We start from the raw sequence: 19,195 nt of genomic DNA on the forward strand, positions 1-19,195 counted from the left end.
GGAACCTTTTTACAACAAAACTCCGTGGGACGAAGGTCTGAGTCCTCTGCCCTGTGTCGCTCTCCTTTTCTCTGTCTGACCCAGACACCCACATGCTTTCCATGTCTGTTATCCTCTCTTGCCAGCCTCGTCATTGTGGAGCCTAATCCCTCACCATTGTGGTCACTGGAATGTGAAATCATGTGCTTTAGCCAATACAGTGGCTCTGTTGTCTACAAACATTATTATGTGATGTGGTTGGTTGCTGCAAGGCATACCGCAGTCCCCATACTAAGCCACATACTAAGCATTCCTCAGAATATGTTGATGAATATGTTTCGAAGAACATTTCTACAAAATATACAGCACAAGTAGCAGTACCGCACTGAAAATACTCCCATTAGTTTCAAGGGATTTTTGTCATGTACAACAATTACAGAGAAGTAGTCAAAAGGCAATGACCATTTTGATGCGAATCTAAGACGTAAAATAGTGCAGCAGTTAAAATATATGGATAGAATATTAAATAATATATTTGTGGTAGGCATTACATTGCAAGGGCTGCATTGATAATGTTTGTGAAGTATCTTTGGCAAAATGGATTATATCATGTTCTTGGGTAGTTCAATCTATAAAAATGGATATTTTATAAACCTATTATATGTGTTGTAAAATCTTAATTGTTAAAGTAACTAGTAACAACAGCCGCCAAAATAAAGGTCGTGAAGTAAAAAGTATAAAGTTGCAAGAAATGGAAGTACTCAATTAAAGTACTGTGTTCATATTTTATTTTGTTAGCTTGTGGCATGTTATCACCAAATCATAGCCTAGCCTAGCATATAGGGAGCTACAATACATACTTGCACACTTAAAAAAAAAGAAGGTTGCTACTTTGCAAATGAACTGTGGCTCCATATGGAAAATGGAGCTACTGTACTTATTAATGAGTTATTAGTATTATTTATTTTTTTAAATGCCTATCGTGTAAATTGCATTGATTTGCTTTTAGCCTTAGAGGAATGATGTGATATGACAGGTTAACGCTGCATCATTTTTAATGAGCATTACTTTCGCAACTTTGCGGATGGAGGCACGCTGGTGCACCGATTGTGTATTGGCTTGCCAAGAAGAGGGCGCAGAGCGGCTGAGGCGGTGCTTGAGTTGACAGGAGGATCCGCTCACTCGGTCACTGCTCTGCATTAGTTCACTGCTTCCACTTCGCCGAACTGCTGCTGCCTCCATTTGAAGTTAACGGCCACTTGTGAAAGCAGGATTTTTCACCGGTTCTTGAACCGCACCACGACAGAGAAGGTAAGTGACTATCAACAACAAACAGCACGGAGGTCCGGTACTCGACGCATTGAAGTTTCTGTGCAGCCCTGAGCGGCTCGCTGCAGATCAACGAAGGTCTGATACAGCGTATCATTTTTAGCCTGTTTGTTTTTTGTGCTGCTGTCAACAATTTGCGCATTGAGTAATCGAAGGCTTTCCGCTCCGCGCATGTCAGCGAGTAGCTGTGTGTTGTTGATTGTGGAGTAATTCACTCTACCGAACAACAGACAACAGGGCAGACCTATTGCATGTTACTGCACGGTCATGGTACTTTCTTTTTTAAACTCATCATAATTGTAGTTCCCTTTGCGTGTCATGACTGTTAATGCCAGGCTGCTTAAATTACATGCGGGGGACCCTCCTCTCTGTCTATTTACAGAATAGAGCAATGCATATCTCAGATGGGGGGATTGGTAGGGGTGTCATGTCTGAAGATATACTTTGGTGTAAAGGACTATAAGTTGTATTTAAACACACATGCGTTATGATATCACTATTGCATTGAGCAAGGAGGTTGCTCGTGTTATTGCCCCATGATAGGGTCTTATCTGAGTGACTGAGATTATGTTTATTGCAGGATATGGTCCTATTCCAATGCGGGACAGTGACACCGCAGTCAAAATCGACATAAAACCACCTCAGAGGCTTATCACTGTGTTTTTGTCACTGGTGGGATAACTAAATCCTCCACAGTGTGAAGTAGATGATGGTGGGCACTCTCCCTGCTGTGTGGTCGTTGTTTACTCAAAGCTCCCCTGTCATTGCCATTTGTCACTTGCAAATTGGGAAAAGTGCTCAAAGCTAACTGGTAAAACAATACATACAGGAAGATATACGTGCAGGTCCGTGTTTTCTCCTTTTTCTCCTGAAATCCCTGTTTGAACGAAGGCCACTTTATTTCCAGGAGACACTTTCCTGGTGAAGGTGTGTGTTTTATTACCAGCGAGTTAGTTGAAAGCTGGGGAGTCTGCGTTTTTAGCTGCAAGAGAGTTTTCAGTCACAGTCAATCAATACTGTTGTCGGGACAGCTGTCCCATCATTACATCTGAGACCAGAGGCTGTAAATGCACTAGAATTGAGCCCATTTTGCATTCTGCAGTTTAGTGTATACATATTAGCTGTTTCTGTGTGGCGGTAGCCAGTGTGACCAAAGCAATGGCATTTCACTTCTCTAAATTCAGTAGTTATATCTTCCATTTAGCCTTCACTTCCTTCATTATAATATTCCCTTGAGTCAGCCAGAGTCTTGTATTCGTGATTTGAACCCCTTTTTCTTTCATGAGTCATACTTTCTTGTCAAGTGAAGTGATTAGAATTCGCCTCAGTGCAGCTCAAGTCTCACATGCTGTAACTTATAAAATCACTTATTCTCTCCTAGTTGGGCTCATCCATTCATATTTCAAAAACAATTCACATGAGCAAATACAATCGAGTATAATCCCCTAAAGATCCCAGATCAGAATTACTGACATGATAGTGAAGAAGAGTATGTGACTGCATTTTAGATGGAATCATTGAAAAAAGGGGCATTTAATGTTTCATTTTCAGTCGTGGATAGCTCTGTGGGCGAACCAGGCGAGACTCCCTGATGTGTGCAAACAGTGGCTGCTGTATGACAGCATGCTCTCTCTCAAGTCTAGGCAGGTTTGAGGTTTTATTTTCTCTCAGTGCAGCGTGGTGTTTCACAAGGCTGCTGCCACACACAAAAAAAACAACAACGATTTATATAAGTCACATTCAAGACTGAACCCGGAGTGATGGGCAGAGTGAGCAAAGCCTCGCCTATATTTTCCAAGAAGCTGTGATTCATTCTGTGGTGAAAGTCTTTTGTTGTTTTCCAGCTTGTGTTTTTGTAAGATTGTTAATTGTGTTCAAGTTCTCCAGTGTTTCTACTAACTTTAGCCTGCTGTAGTTGGCGTACCACTCAATTCTTACAATTCTCAATTATACACCGAATATAATGAATATAAATAAATATAACTTTACTATAATGAAACAACGTGAAGATATAAAACAACCAGGGGAAGTCGTTGTTACTGGCTGTAGCTCTCGGGATACATACATGTGAAGAAGTGTTTATTTATTTTTTTCTATGATTGTTCCCCTCAGGAAGTAAAAAATGACTGCTGGTTTGAAACTTCTAGCTCGGCCTGCAAAGTGACCCCTTGAACACACAGACCATTTATAGTAGTAAGAAAGTATTCCCTTGTCCATGCAATGAGTCACAGTAACATCTGCATGTAGAATGCAATTTAGAGCGTTGCCTCTGGTTTGTGAAGGCCGAACGAGGCTCATAGCGTGGGAGGAGGCGAAGCTGCGGGGGGAAGACTCACAGCTATGCTTACTGGGCTCCCCCCCTCCCCCTCTGCCTCCCACTCTGCCTCATCCTACATGTTAGTCACCCGTGGCCGGAGCAGCTGATGGAGGGAAACACTTTCCATAGCAACTGAGCATGTCCGTCCTCCCCCTTCTGTTAACCTGAGGCAATCTGTACGCACTTCACTGAAGATAAATGTAGTTTCGGGGGGGGGAACACAAACCCCCAAGAATTAGACGTCGACTTCGCTCTCTGTTCAAAGAACATGAGCAGTGTTTTCCAACCACAGAATGACGAAGTCAATGGCTTGCACCCTGCAAGTGTTGCAAAACAGCAGATTTTGCTTGACACAAGGCGTCGGCATTATGACAGCTTGCACAAATATTAGGCTGCATTGAAAAAGGGGTCGTCCCCGTGGACCTTGAAGTGATTCTGGTGAAGAGAGTGCTTTATGGTTGTGGATCATAATTAAACGCATGCATATGTGAAGGAAAATGGCAACTGAACAGTCCACTCTAAATCTCCAATTATTTCACCGTGTGATCGTTCTGTATAGTGGTTGCTTTGGCAGTTGAGCGGTCAGAAGTAAAGGCCGGTGTCGGGCTCTAAACAGACGGGTTTTCAGAGGTTTATGTGCGTGTGGAAGTTGCACACACAAGCTGTTGCTACATGAAAAACAACATTTTAACATTTAAATTGTTCTTTATTGCTTTTTGAAGAACCACTAGTGGCCCCGCATAAAGCCGGGAGAGTGTAGCTCTTGTGCATTGCTGCACAATCTATTCTGTAACGATTATATGGAGTGACATTCTGTTCAAACAGAATAATACCTCTGTCTTGTCAGTAGAGCGAATCAAAGTAACTCACAATGAAGGGTGGCTATATGTGACTCCTGTTGGCTCACATTTAAATCTTTCTCGCCTCTACACAACAGAGTCTCTACCTCATAAATGTTTCCATGAAGTAACATAAACCGATCCCTCATTAAGCTCAGCGGTGTAACCTTATTGAGAGCCAGCCCAGAAGCAGTACGTCACATAATAATAATAATACATTTTATTTATACAGCGCTTTTCATGACACTCAAAGACACTTTACATTAAAATCATCATATATAAAAACAATACACTAAAAACAAAGTACATAATAATAGTCACACATTAAAAGCAGTTTTGAACAGGTGAGTTTTGATTTGTGATTTGAATGTGGAAAGGTCAGTGCAATCTCGGATGTTTTTGGGGAGAGAGTTCCAGAGGGAGGGGGCAGATATGGAGAAGGCTCTGTCGCCCCATGTCCGGTGCTTGGTCCTGAGCGGAAGGGACAGGAGGTTGGCATCAGAGGAGCGGAGCCGGCGGGATGGAGTGTGGTGGTGAAGCAGGTCGGTGAGGTAGGAGGGGGCCTGATTGTGGAGGGCTTTGTGAGTGAGGAGAAGGATTTTGTATTTGATCCGTTGTGGGACGGGGAGCCAGTGGAGGTTCTGGAGAACAGGGGTGATGTGGTCACGGGAGCGGGTGTGGGTGAGCAGGCAAGCAGCAGAGTTTTGGATGTACTGGAGTTTATTTAGGATTTTGGATGATGTGGCGTAAAGAATGCTGTTGCAGTAGTCAATTCTGGAGGTGATGAAGGCGTGGATCAGAGTTTCAGCAGCAGATGAGGAGACGGGCGATGTTTTTTAAGTGGAAAAAGGCAGTTCTGGGGATTTGTTTGACGTGGTGTTCAAAGGAGAGGTTGCTGTCAAACATGACTCCAAGGTTGCGGATGTGTGGGGAGGGAGACAGAGTGGAGTTGTCGATGGTGAGGCAGAAGTTGTGACTGGTTTTAGTGAGGGATTTGGGACCGATGATGATCATGTCAGATTTATCACAGTTCAGTTTGAGGAAGTTGGTTTGCATCCATGATTTAATGTCAGTGAGGCAGTTGGTGAGAGTGGAGTGAGTAGCAGTGGTGATGGCTTTTGTGGAGATGTAGAGTTGGACATCATCGGCGTAACAGTGAAAGTGATGATGTGACCAAGAGGGAGCAAGTCAAGGATGAACAGAAGAGGACCAAGCACCGAACCCTGGGGGACGCCTTGAGACAGAGGAGCAGTGGAGGAGGTGCAGTTGTTGATACTGATGAACTGTTGTTTGTGAGATATGATTTAATCCAGGAGAGAGCAGTTCCGGTGATGTTGAGGGAGGATTCGAGGCGGGAGAGAAGGATGTTGTGGTTGATGGTGTCAAACACTGCAGTGAGGTCGAGGAGGATGAGAATGTTGCGGTGACCAGCGTCTGAGGAGAGGAGGAGGTCGTTGGTGACTTTGAGGAGGGCTGTTTCAGTGCTGTGCTGTGAGCGGAAACCAGATTGAAATGGCTCAAGCAGATCGTTGGAGATGAGGTGGGCTTTGAGTTGTGTGGCGACAATGCGTTCCAGTATTTTTGACAGAAAGGGAAGATTGGAAATGGGATGGAAATTGCTCATGGTGTCAGGGTCAAGTCCAGGTTTTTTGAGGATGGGGGTGACAGCAGCCAGTTTAAGTGTGTCAGGGACTGAACTGGAGCTGAGGGAGGAGTTGATGATGACTGTGATGAGTGGTGAGATGGCTGGGAGACAGTCCTTGACCCGGTTAGATGGGATAGGATCCAGGATGCAGGTGGAGCTTCTCATTCCAGTTGTGAATTTAGGCAGCTCCAACGGGGACACAAGGGAGAACTGAGAAAGGGGTGAGGGGTGGAGGGGGGGGGGGGGCGCAGGTGGAGAGATGGAAAAGGCGGGGGAGGTGTTCAGGTTGCTGTAGATGGTGTCAATTTTCGTTTGGAAAAATGAAAGAAAAGAGCTGCATTTGTTCACTGTGAAGGATGTGGAGGTGTTGTCCTTGGGTTTGAGAAGCTTGTTTATTGTCGAGAACAGAGCCATAACATGGTCTGTATTAAGTCCTACCAAGCCTCAGACATTCCTTAAAACCCACCTAAAATATTCATACTTGTTCCGGGACACTATTTATCTCTAAGTGCAGGGAATGCCTCTTCCTGTGCTCCATGTTCTGACTGGTCCTGATTTCCACTCTGCCTTGTGCATGCAAATCATTATCTAATCAGGAAGTGAGGAATCAGATTACTCCGATAGGCTCGAGGTCTTGTCGACGCAGACAATAATGATGATGCTCAGTTGGTAAGGAGACAAAGTAGACGTGATGCTGCTCACCACGTCACTCTCCTCTGGAAAGCATGAAAACAGGAAATGACAAACACCTCCCAGGAGTTCTCTAAATTAAGAGGTGTCTTTGATGACTATTTTTACCGTATTCATACGGCAGTCTTTGAAGATGGCGCCAGATGCATGTTTTTAGAATAACGAGGTTCAGGCTGTAATCAGGTGATCAGTGCCAGATGGATTTTCATGATTCCTCCATGTGTCACTCTGCTGTTGATACAGTCCGTGGCCCACCTGATCGGCTGCATGAAGAGAAACTGCTAGGCAACACTGCTGACCTTTTGAGGGAATTAAGTGAGGACAGCGTGAACCTTTCAGAGTCCAAAGGCCGCAAATGGATACAATCACATCTGAGGAGTGGGTGTTATTTCAGATTATTTCTTCTTTTTTTTCTCAGTACATTCTTTGTCCTTTTAAGTTCTCTGATGTTGTGTTGAGTGCAGGCAGCCATCACTGATACCTGCGCCGGGCTTCACTTTAAAGTGTGATAACACCTGCGGACAACAGTGTGAACAACACATTTACAGTGAGGACCTATTCATCAGCTTGGACTGAAACAACCACCACACAGTCTTTGATATGCTTCACGTTTGTGTAGTTGATGATAGAATGGTCTTCGATATCAGATTGACAGTGTCCTATGTGTGTATTTAACTCCTCAAATATGTCGTTCAGTGTATGTATATTTTGAATTGTTTTGAGTTTCTCATTTTGAATTTGCCTTTCCTATTCCAGGCCCCCATTGCCATTCATTTCCATACATTAGCATGGAAATGAGTCAGCAGACTGTTAAAACATTCTTGATTTGTGCGCTCCAACAGAGTAGTGTAAAAACTGAATTTCTTGTCTCAACTGCGGTATACTCTAAAATGTAATTCAGACAAAACTGAATGCAATTTGCTGTGATGGATAACACAGAGCAGTTATGTTACGTATGTTTTAACTAAATCAGGTGAAATCACTGCTGTGGTCCTTAACAAGCGATGATTACTGATGGTTAACGGTGAAAAGCCGTAGTGTAAAAACTATCGGTGTTACAGTTAGAGTAGGAAAGTCAGTAAATGGATTCAGTAATGGCCCATCCATCTAAAGTTTGCTAACATTAGCCACCATAAGCTACTGGTCATACCAGACCAAGAAAAACAACAAAAGCCCTTACTATTATTAAATGGAGCAAGGATGCATCTTAACTCAACAGGAGAATGTGTTATTTAATCTACAAGAATATTACATGGCTTTACATTACAGTCATTTAGCAGACGCTTTTATTCAAAGCGACTTACAATTCAGTTCTATCACACCTACGGCAGCAATTTGGGGTTAAGTGTCTTGCTCAAGCACACATCGACATGCGACTAGCGGAGTCGGAGCCGGGGAATCGAACCGCCGACCCTCTGATTGAAGGACGGCGCTGCTCTCCACTTAGCCACTGTCGCCACCTTTACTTCAAATGTTCGCTCTTAAATACCAAAAGAAAAGCATGTGTGCTATTCCTTGCTATTATGATAGACCTGCCTGGAAAGATCACATTTTATGGATAACAAAATTCCCTTACATGATGATCATCATCAACTGCATTACGTATTTTGCAACTTTTGACTGGCATGCATCTACACAGGATGTTAGGATTCCATCTTTTCCCCCTCCATTAACTCTGTTACTCTTCTATCTTCAATAATTAATGGGTATACTTTTGTGTCTTTGTTTCCTGTCATTAGAGAATCTCTTTACATTATGCTTTAGCTGCATGTTTACTTCTGAAACTTCTCATAACGAGCCCACCGAACGTTCATCCAGACTTCATGCTTCGGACTTGTTGCGATTACAAGCTCGCGCTCAGCTTTGTATGACATTTGAGTCTCTTCCTTGTGTTTGGAGGGGAGGTCCCTTGACAAGCCAGTTTGTTTTTCTTTCCTCTATAAGATTTTTGCCACATTTCAACATCATTGTACTCCTTTGAGCTGAACTAAACCAAATACTCCCTACATCTGGTATTTTATAAATCAAATACAAGCCAGTGAGTATATGGAAAGGTGCAGAGAATCCCTAGAGTCCAAGTATCATGGGTACCGTTAACCTGACATCATTTCTACCAGACTGTTGGCCCAGTTTTTAGTGGCTAGTCACATGTTACTGGTGGTGAGAGATTTAAAATAAAGACGTGCGAGCACACCATTGTTAATGGCTGGAAGCGGCAGTTCAGAGCACACACGGAAATCAATTTATCCACAAACCTATTATTATTATTATTATTATTATTATTCATTGTGTTCACCAGAAAGAGAAAAGACCTTCTCAGTGTTGACTGCAGACGCTCTGCACGGTTCCACATATTCTCTGACAGTTACTGCCTTCTTTCTGCTTCACTCAAACTTTGGATGTTGAGTATGATTCTCCCGGTCTACATTCATGCTTTTTATTTTTTTCACAGAGCGAGATGGAAGATGCTATCTTTTGCTTGCAGCCATGCTTTTATGTTCTACAAAGAGGCAGGCTACTATGCACCCACCTTCTCTTGTCTATCCGTCTATGTCTCACTGTTTCTCTCGCTTGTGCACAGGCAGGCAGTTAGTGCAGAAGCAGGCGCCATGTCCACCCCCACAAACCCAGAGGTAAAGGAACTGAACCCTGTCGACTTTATCCAGCTCCAGCAGTACATTGAATGTGAGTACAGACAGGCGGGCGGGCAGCTTTCTCAGCGCCTAACGCCCCCCCTTCACTTCCACTTCCACCCACACGCACACTCATATACACTCGCTCATATCTACAAGAGGTTGCAGTCTGACACATCTTTTTTTTTTTTTTCAAATAAAGCATGCACTTTTATTTTTTTCTCAATAAATCTGGATTCATTGTGTATTCATACTGTATGTGTACATGATATCTCAGAAATTTGGATTCCTAAATGGTTGCACACAGTAGAGTAATATGGGAAGAATCTACTTTTGATCTACTTTTGTGTATCCCTGTGTGACCTGTGTGTCTTTTGCTTCCAGACTGCAGCTTGAAGGTGAAGGACGTGCTGAGGGAATTTGATGCAGATGGCCGTCTGGCCCGGCACAGACATGGAGAGGTGAGGGGGACGGGATGGTGTGTCCTGCTGTTCGCCATCAGGTCCACAACTCACTCACAGAAATGTCAGCTATACGAGGCACATCATTTAACTGAATTTCATCTCTCAGCGGCGGAGCAGTTTAATGAGATAACGATCATTTGATTTATGTTTATTGAACAGTTACTGATTTTCTTGCGCTAATTAATTCGATTTAAAACCAATCGATCATTTTGACTAAGCTGTCCAAGGGAAATATCTTCAGCGCAGTCGAGCTGGGTTGCAGATGTAAATCACCTTCTTTGTTTTGCCCACGCAGCAAGGCTGTGCCCAACAGTGTGCTGACTGCCGTGGTGCAGCGTAAGCTCAAATGTGATTGAAAAAGATCTTTCCTGTTCTGTAATGTCAGTGGGTGACACTGCCAACTAATTTGTGCAGGAAGCAAATACAGTAATTTCACATGGATAATTTGGCTACTGCCAGTTTAATTACATAATTGGAAGGAAATTATTTTTTGATGGGAGAAAGCCTGAATACTGCCATAAAGTACTGGTTAATAGCTTTCAAAACACACTGAATAATAATGCTATTTGTAAGTCTTGGTGTGTGTGTGTTCAATTATGATGCTGACTCCGTGAGGCATACTTTCATTTGGCTTTTGTTTTCGTTTGTTTTTTTTATCTGGTTTATTACTGGGGCAGCTCGGCAGGGGTATCAACCGGGGGAAATAACATAATATCAACAAAAATTGGGTTTTTGGTTCATCGTTATCAAGGGACTGTTGCTTGTTACCCCTCCCCCCACATTATCATGCGGGGAAGACAGATGCCAGGCCAAACAGATGGACTGAAATCTTGATTCGGGGGCTTCTTTCTTGGTCATTTTCCAGTTAAAACCCTGCAACCACTCCAACTTTGAAAACTGGATTAAATGTTTCTCAGAAACATCTTGAGCTTTTGAACGCCTTCCAACCCCCGCTGGATGCACTTACAGTACATGGCTGTCAAGCTCAAAACAAGGGTGTTTCTTTTCTTGAGAAAACAACACATCAGATAAAGGATTTTCACATGGTGAATGTCATCTTCTCTTATTTTCGAAGAGGTGAATTTGAAAAATTCAGAAGTTAACACACACACACATACACAGATGGTTAAAACATTTAATTTGACCATTCACAAAAGCACAGTAAAAATAATTGTGTCTCTCCAAATTCTTTTTTCCCCAGTGCATCAATGAAGAAGGCTTTCGTCTGTTCCTCAAGACTTATTTAGAAGTGGAGGACTTCCCTGTGGATCTCTGCCAGCGACTCTTCTGCTCCTTCCAAAACTCTGAACCCACCCAGGAAGACAGTGCCAGTGAGATTATACACCATGTATTAACACAACTCTCTGCCTCCATGCTACTTTGCAGCATGCCCATATCAATTTACGCCGCGGCCTGTTTGGCACAGGTTTCATTTCTCACCACAAGCATGTGAGGTGCTGCTTGTGCAGATATGGTTCACAGCCATCCTTCTTTCTCTCGCTCTCTCCTCTGTCTCTCCTGTAGAGGAGGTCTTTCTGAAGGATGTTTCATGTTACTTCTCTCTGCTGGAGGATGGCCAGCCTAGGGACAAGCTGGAGTGTGAGTCCTTTGTTTTCTTCTCTGCCCAAGATAATTTGAGTGATGACTTGGTCCAGCACTTCCACTTTCATGTCCCCTCTCTCTTTAGTTGCTTTCAAGCTCTATGACAGAGACGGCAACGGAGTCCTCGACAGCTCTGTAAGTTGTTGTGGGAATCTTTCACGTGTGATTGTCAGGTTTGGCTCAGTTGTGGAAGTACTGTATCATACCAGCCACAATACTAAAGCAAGTCTTTTGTTGTTTTTCAAACAGGAAGTGGATCGGATCATTGCTCAGATGATGCATGCTGCAGAATACCTCGGATGGGATGTGTCAGAGCTGAGGCCGGTAAGTGTCACAAAGTGTCACAATAAGACACATGAAAGCGTGTACGCACAGCCTTGTTTGTAGAAGATATCGTTGCATCGAATATATGGCGGTAGATGCGCCTATAACAATCCACAAATTCCCACGCATGACTGGTTTCAGAAACCATATGTTCTTTTCTAAGCAATAGAGGTTTGTGTGCTGATTTGATAATAATTAAATGTCATTTCATCAGGTTCTGAAGGACATGATGACAGCAATTGATGCTGACAGCAGCGGTACAGTGTCTCTGGAGGAGTGGGTGGAGGGAGGCATGAACAACGTTCCCTTGCTGGTCTTGTTGGGTCTTAAGGTACTTTAAAAGCAGCGTGTTTGTCTTTGTAGTGTTTGCCTTAAATGTTTAACTCAGATATATATTTCCTTTTGCAGCAGGCAGTAAAACACACTTTTACTGCTCTTGGGAAACCTGTGTGCCTCTCCTCTGTCCTTTGCCTCCTCCCTTATAGACCCTTATAGACGATAAGGGCCTTTTTGCCAACTCAGTGTTACAGGGTATGGTAATGTCATCTCCTCTCATGCAAGCTCTGCACCATCAGAGTGCTTCAGTGTTTTCCATTTACTCTGCAGAATCTCTGTCCACATTCAACAAAGTACTTGCTTAAAAACAACAGTCTTTAGGAACCATGTTTGACGAAAGAAATTAATCATTTTGACATTGGGCGTATACATATAATCGGTCGTCATAAAACAAGGACAGCTCAGTTTTTTGTGTCATGAGATTTGTTTAATATGTTGCCATGGATGTAAGAGCCACTTACTGTTAGACTGCCTGTCTGCACGCTCACTGTGGCGGTCTAAAACCACGGATTGGACTCTGCCACTCGGTTTGGCCACTACAACAATCCCAGGGACTTCCCCTCCGGCTATTTCTAGCCAGAAATGGACATTTGAAGCCAGGGGTGCATGAATTCAGCCCCCTCACAGTTGCTGTGTGCTTTTTGGTGGCCTGCTGGCTATGCGTCATGCAGTAAGTGAGAGGGTGATTCATCATATCGGGGGGGGGGGGGGGGGAAGCATTTCAGTGTGTAAACCGGATAAAAGAGCTGGCCGCCCTGTAAACAGATTGAAAAGCAACCTTATAATCTTCTGTTGAGAATTTGAGATTATAGTCAGTGTTGATTTGAATATGGTGCTACACTGTATGTCATGATATGTAGATCCTCTACATACTGCATAATCAGCGATCTCATGAACGCAAGGTTGGTCAAGCGTAGGTGTCAAAAACAACTGTGAAACGCAGGCCTTGCTCACAACGTTTTTATGATTCAAGGGTTTGTGTAGTTTGATCCAAAATGTACCAAAAGGAAACAGATATAAGCTTTTTTTTTGTTACATTTATTTTTCTATTTGAATGCTTTCCAACCATGATGTTCTTTTTTTTTCTTTCTTTTTGCATTACCATCTTCAATGATTGCTCCTACAACTACCAGATGACTCAGAAGGACGGGCAGCACCTTTGGAGGATGAAGCATTTCAATAAACCCGTTTACTGCAACGTGTGCCAGAGCATGCTGCTGGGTCTCAGGAAACAAGGACTCTGCTGCACCTGTGAGTATCCGAACTCACCAGAAGAGGGCGACATTTAATACACTGTAATGTCAAAGTTCAGAATTGTTACAGTTTTTAGATAGATGCCTTCAATTTATGACAATGTAAACATCATATGACAGCTGGGATATGTGGTGTGTTGTACAGGCTGCAAATACACAGTCCACGGCCGCTGTGCTAACAGGAACCCGGGCCCCTGTACCAGGACGTATGTGAAGTCAAAGAAAGAAACAGGGGTATGTCCTTGTCTCCATTTACAGTGACACTCAGTCGATAGTAGACGTTATCCTGTGTTCTGAGTGCTCTTATGGGGACATTAAAACATTCATCTCACATTTCAGGTTCCAGCACACGACTGGGTGAGTGGGAACTGTGACTCAAGGAAGTGTGAAAAATGCCAGAAGAAGATCAAGAGCTATCAAGGCTTAACGGGCAAACACTGTGTGTGGTGCCACACGATGGTGAGGACCGATTTCGACGTGTGACAGATTTTTAGGAATAAGTCATTTGTGGGCAATGAGGAGAAAATATGCATTTGTGTTATTATCGGGCACCCACCTTCAGGCTGGTTTCCTCCTCTCCTGCCCCTAACTGTCCTGTCTCTTTACACTGTGAGCAGTAAGTGAGGCAGAAATGCAAGATACTGTTAAAGATACAGTTGGATCCTGTCAGTTGTCATCAATGTTGTGCTGGGAGTTCATTTGATGTGTCTCTGTTTATGTTTTACAGCGTCATGATGCATGTGCAGACCAGGACCCAACAGAGTGTACCTGTGGGCCCCTCAGAGACCATATCCTGCCTCCATGGGCAATATATCCTGTTGTAAAGGTACAGAATTATCCTCCGGCACACACACACAATACAAACACTGCCTGTCACACCAACGCAGAGCATAGCATCAGCCCAGGGCTGTTTCTTGTTTGTAAACCTTTCTCACCCGTGTGGCATTTTGACAGTGTGTAGAGATTTTTCTTTGTACTCAAAAGGCAGACAAATCTATTACATTTTCTCTGGTTTATTTAATATTTACCTTTGTTTTTGTCCCTAAAGGAGAGACCAAACAATGTAAAAAATGGCTGCTCGGGGTCGACAGATGACAGCGAGCTCAACACTACTCCTGATGGACAAGTGCTTCAGGTATTATTATTAATATCCCCAACGAAGCCTTTTCAATGCTGAATATTTACAATGACAAGGTTCAGTCATTTGGCGTTCAATCAGTTAATCAAACTACAACATTTGTTCACCATTCAACAGATCAGCCCTGTGCCAAACACCCATCCTCTTCTAGTGTTTGTCAACCCTAAAAGTGGTGGCAAGCAGGGAGAAAGGTGAGTCCAGAAAAGATATGTCCGTGAAGAAGTGGATGTCGAATGCGTGCACATTGTTCAGCCTGGTTTTCTGTATTCCAGAGTCCTGCATAAATTTCAGTATTTACTGAATCCACGGCAAGTACACAACCTGTGCAATGGCGGACCTGGACCAGGGTGAGTAATTGGTACAAATAGAAATTAATTGATTCTTATTGTTTTTCATTTTACAATACACTGAGCTAAATATGACATTATAACACTTAAAGCTCTACTGTTAAAATCCCCATCATCTCGCTTTCAGACTGAGTTTCTTCAGAAATCTGCAGGATTACAGGATCCTGGTGTGCGGGGGAGACGGCACGGTTGGCTGGATTCTAGACGCAATAGGTGAGATTGGCGGATCACTACAAGAGTAAGCTTTATATAAGGCACGCGATAGCTGCCACATCATGAGCTTCTGGTTAAAACCAATGTGACGCGCTTTCTACGTACTTGCTTCCCTTTTTCCTTGTCTTGCTATCAGACAAATCCAATCTGCTGGTACGACCACCTGTCGCTGTGCTTCCTCTGGGCACAGGAAATGACCTCGCGCGATGTCTGCGATGGGGCGGAGGTGAGAAATTAACAAGAGTGTCTTCTTGAAATAAAATATTGAAACAGCTTGCCGCGTATATGCTCTGTTGCTGTTCGTGTGTGTGTTTGTTTGAATGTGATTCATTGAAAGAGAAGTTCTCCAAATGTTTGTCTGTATTAGTCATGTTTATCGTTCTGTGCTGTTTTCTTTGTGAAGGATACGACGGTGAGGATCTGAGTCGTATTCTTAAAGACATCGAGGGGAGCTCTCAGGTGCTGATGGACCGCTGGAGTGTGCAGGTCATCCCAGATGAGAATCAGGAGAAGGGTGACCCAGTGCCCTATGAAATCATCAACAACTACTTCTCTATTGGAGTGGTGAGTTTCTCAGAAATACGTCACGCAAGAGGAAGTGTTTATTTTTCAGCTTTGTGTTTGGATCATTACTGGGTTCTGTTGTGTTGACAGGATGCCTCCATCGCCCACCGGTTTCACACAATGAGGGAGAAACATCCCCAGAAATTTAACAGCAGGTAGGCATTCAACAATTTGGTGAAACATAGTATTAGTTTCTCGGGCACTTCTTCAGGAAAGGAAACAATGAGCAATATCCCACTCACAGCAATGAAACACAACACCGTTTTAAAATCACACCTCGAACAGATGTACCGTTCAACAACAAAGCAGACCTGAGGAACCTCAGTTTTACTTTCATTTTTCCTGTTTGCAGTAAAAAAAAAAGAAATAAAAATATAAAGAACACAGGTTTGTTTTGTTGCAGCGTTGCAACTTGACTGCTCCTCCATCTAAAGAGCTGTGTGTGATAAAAAGAGAAAATTAAATAGCACTTAAATCTGAAAAACACACTTTTTTTTATGACTGCAGAATGAAGAACAAGCTGTGGTATTTTGAATTTGCCACTTCAGAAACCATCTCCGCTTCCTGCAAGAAACTGAGCGAAAGTCTAACAATCGAGGTGAGAACGCCGCATCAGCTTTATCAGCTTTATCAGCTTTTGCAAGTTTTGTATTTTGTCTTTGAAACAAACTCTTCTGTAGTCAGAGAAAAAGAACTGTTCCCACAACCGGACAGAGCACTAATGTTTTATGCTGTTTCTTCTTCAGTGCTCTGGTACTCCACTGGACCTCAGTAGCCTGTCTCTAGAAGGGGTTGCTGTCCTAAACATTCCCAGCATGCACGGTGGCTCCAACCTATGGGGTGAGACCAAAAAAGGGGACACGAAGGGAATGACGAGTCAGGAAGAGCCCGAGGTGATTGTCGACCCAGAGATCCTGAAAGTGACCTCACAAGGTATTTTGTCTTTAGTTGAATTAGACCAGGGTGCATATGAGATGTAATCTGGTTCATCTGCAGTTTCCCTCAGCTATGTGAAGCTTTTAAACCTCTGTCAGCGCTTTGTTTTGTTTTCACCACCAACAAACTTCACTTTCATTAAACGTCGGCTGTTTTTAGCAGAAAGGTCCTGATAAACTCACTGTACCTGTTCAGAGAGAGGGTGAATGGAGTGACTTTTGTCAGGTGGACACAAACAGGACCCCAAATAAATGATGTTGCTCTGTGACTGCTGTTTGCTAAAACGCTTGACTGAACAACGGATATCAGACTTTGTGTTTTCTGCTTGATCTGCTGCTCCCAAGTGGTCAAAAAAAGTAAATCAATTAATGTAGCTTTAAGAGGGTCTTTTGCACAAATCATTAAATACAGTAAATTAAACTGGCTCCCATGTGATTAATCGGTCTGACGTGTTTTCATGCTGTTCTAGTAGTTAAACCTTCATTAACTGATTTTTCTGGCAAATTGAGGTCAGCAGAACACAACTTGTTAGCAGAGCATTTGGAGTCGTGTTTATGTCCACCTGTCTAACATTAACTCTCTTTTACTCTAAAAACGTCTCCACTGTGTTCACCGGCTAGTTTCTGATTTGGTCTGTCTTGGAAGGTAGTTTATAGAGCATTTTTAGAATAAAAATGATGACTGATGTTAGTTTTTTGTCTCAGACTAAGCGATTGGATTGTGCGCTGGATGTTCCGTATGTCCGTGTGTTCTTGTCAGATCTCAGTGACCGTCGATTAGAAGTGGTCGGCCTTGAAGGAGCCATGGAGATGGGACAGATATACACGGGTCTTAAGAGTGCTGTGAGGCTTGCAAAAACGTCGCAGATCACCATCAGGTGAGAAACAGCCTCACAGACATGTTCAGACTCGTCCGGCTTTGAGCTCTAAAGCCTTGGTCTTTACTCCCAAAAGTCTTGACAATGGCTTGTGGTTTGACTTTGATCGCCAGCTGAGGATAATCCTCTGGTTCTTTGAAAAACAACAATTACTGATGCTGGCTTTCCTTTTGGTATTTTAATTACACAGTAGGGTCATTGATTTTGTTACCTGACGCCTCTCTACTTTACCCTCAGGGTGAAGAAAGCCTTACCGATGCAGATAGATGGAGAGCCGTGGATGCAGCCTCCCTGCACGGTACATAACACACAGACACGGGTTCTTCTTAAAAAAACATGAATTAAACATGAAAGCAAATTTCCCCTCTTTGCAATAAAATGAGTAGAAATGTTTTCGATTCGATTATATTGTAATTTACTGGACATTTTGCTTTCTATATTTCCTTTTCAGATTCACATCACACACAAGAATCAAGCCAGTATGTTGATGGGTCCTCAGGCCAAATCATCTGGTTTTTTCAACTACAAATAAACTGCTCAGAAGCAGCCACGTTTTCTTTGTAAATAGAGGACTGACACTTTTAAAACAAAATATGAAATCATTTTGAATGTGTATGTAGAATAATCGCACCGTAACAGCCAAAGTTAGGATAACTGCATCTCTGTAACACATAACCGAAGCATGGCTCTGTATGAATACAAATGTATGGTAAGAAATGTTTGCATCGTGGCAAAATTATTTTCACCAAATGTACTCCGTGTTTTTATCAATACCCAACTCTCTTGCTGCTTCTGTCTCAGTGCTTCACAGTTAGTGGAAATGCTGCTCTGTAGGAACTTAATGTAACATTTAAAGTAAAGTGAATAGGAAGAATATTCAGCTTCATGTGCCTTTATAATCCGTTCTCTGTGGTTATGGCTTTGGTAGAAGACTTTACAGAGCTCGATCTGTAGACGTGCACTTTGGGCATAATCCATGTAGTGTTGCTGTTGTCGTTGTGGCTGTAAAGATGCTGTGAAATGACTGTCGTTATTTCACTCTTTTTTTTGTACATTTCAGAAGATACTTGAAAGTGTTTTTGGGAACAGTCATGGGAGAATCGTTACCAAAAGAGGGACGCATGTTTATCCGTTGCAGCAGTCAGCCCACTTAACTGTTCCCCCGTGTGTGTGTGTGTGTGTGTGTGTGTGTGTGTGTGTGTGTGTGTGTGTGTGTGTGTGTGTGTGTGTGTGTGTGTGTGTGTGTGTGTGTGTGTGTGTGTGTGTGTGAGAGAGTTTGTGTGGAAGGAAGCTGAGATATGTTCACTTCCAACTTGTCTTATTTAAATGCTTAATTAGTCATATCATTTCAACATATCTGGAAGATGTTTGTGTAATATGCCTGAAATAACACGCTGTGTAGAGATTTTAATAAATCATCTGGACTTCAGTGTTTGGTAGACGTCATTATTCATGTGGTGGGCTATTTCTTCTACCACAAGGGGGTGTCCGATGGCAGCGCCATAATCTGCTCCACTGACTCAAAATAATAGTTTTCTCTGCCTCTTTAAGTCCTTAACTCCTCGTTGTACAACTTGATCTCTTTGTTGGCAAAGCAAGAATCTGTGCTGGGAATGAATATTGTTGTTTTTTCTCTGAGTAATATTACCCCTGACGTTTAATGAGAGGTTTTGTCTGCCAGCAACAAATGCTGCCTTCAAATACTTTTG

At 42.9% G+C, this 19,195-nt stretch overlaps 1 protein-coding gene across 1 annotated transcript; it reads left to right on the forward strand.

The window, feature by feature from the left end:
- The first annotated feature begins 1,156 nt into the window (after nucleotides 1-1,156).
- dgkaa (diacylglycerol kinase, alpha a) lies at nucleotides 1,157-19,137 on the forward strand. The gene is made up of 24 exons (XM_079274464.1): nucleotides 1,157-1,290; nucleotides 9,381-9,484; nucleotides 9,817-9,893; nucleotides 11,098-11,227; nucleotides 11,421-11,495; nucleotides 11,584-11,633; nucleotides 11,748-11,822; nucleotides 12,037-12,153; nucleotides 13,292-13,409; nucleotides 13,557-13,645; nucleotides 13,751-13,870; nucleotides 14,139-14,237; nucleotides 14,460-14,546; nucleotides 14,667-14,740; nucleotides 14,822-14,896; nucleotides 15,024-15,109; nucleotides 15,246-15,335; nucleotides 15,513-15,673; nucleotides 15,764-15,828; nucleotides 16,181-16,271; nucleotides 16,420-16,606; nucleotides 17,369-17,486; nucleotides 17,724-17,784; nucleotides 17,938-19,137. Exons 2-24 carry the CDS (start codon nucleotides 9,409-9,411, stop codon nucleotides 18,016-18,018), a joined length of 2,202 nt encoding a protein of 733 aa, XP_079130590.1. The 5' UTR covers nucleotides 1,157-1,290; nucleotides 9,381-9,408; the 3' UTR covers nucleotides 18,019-19,137.
- Nucleotides 19,138-19,195: the final 58 nt, after the last annotated feature.

The sequence above is a fragment of the Melanostigma gelatinosum genome (assembly GCF_949748355.1).
Source record: "Melanostigma gelatinosum genome assembly, chromosome: 8".
In the NCBI taxonomy this organism is placed as follows: domain Eukaryota; kingdom Metazoa; phylum Chordata; class Actinopteri; order Perciformes; family Zoarcidae; genus Melanostigma; species Melanostigma gelatinosum.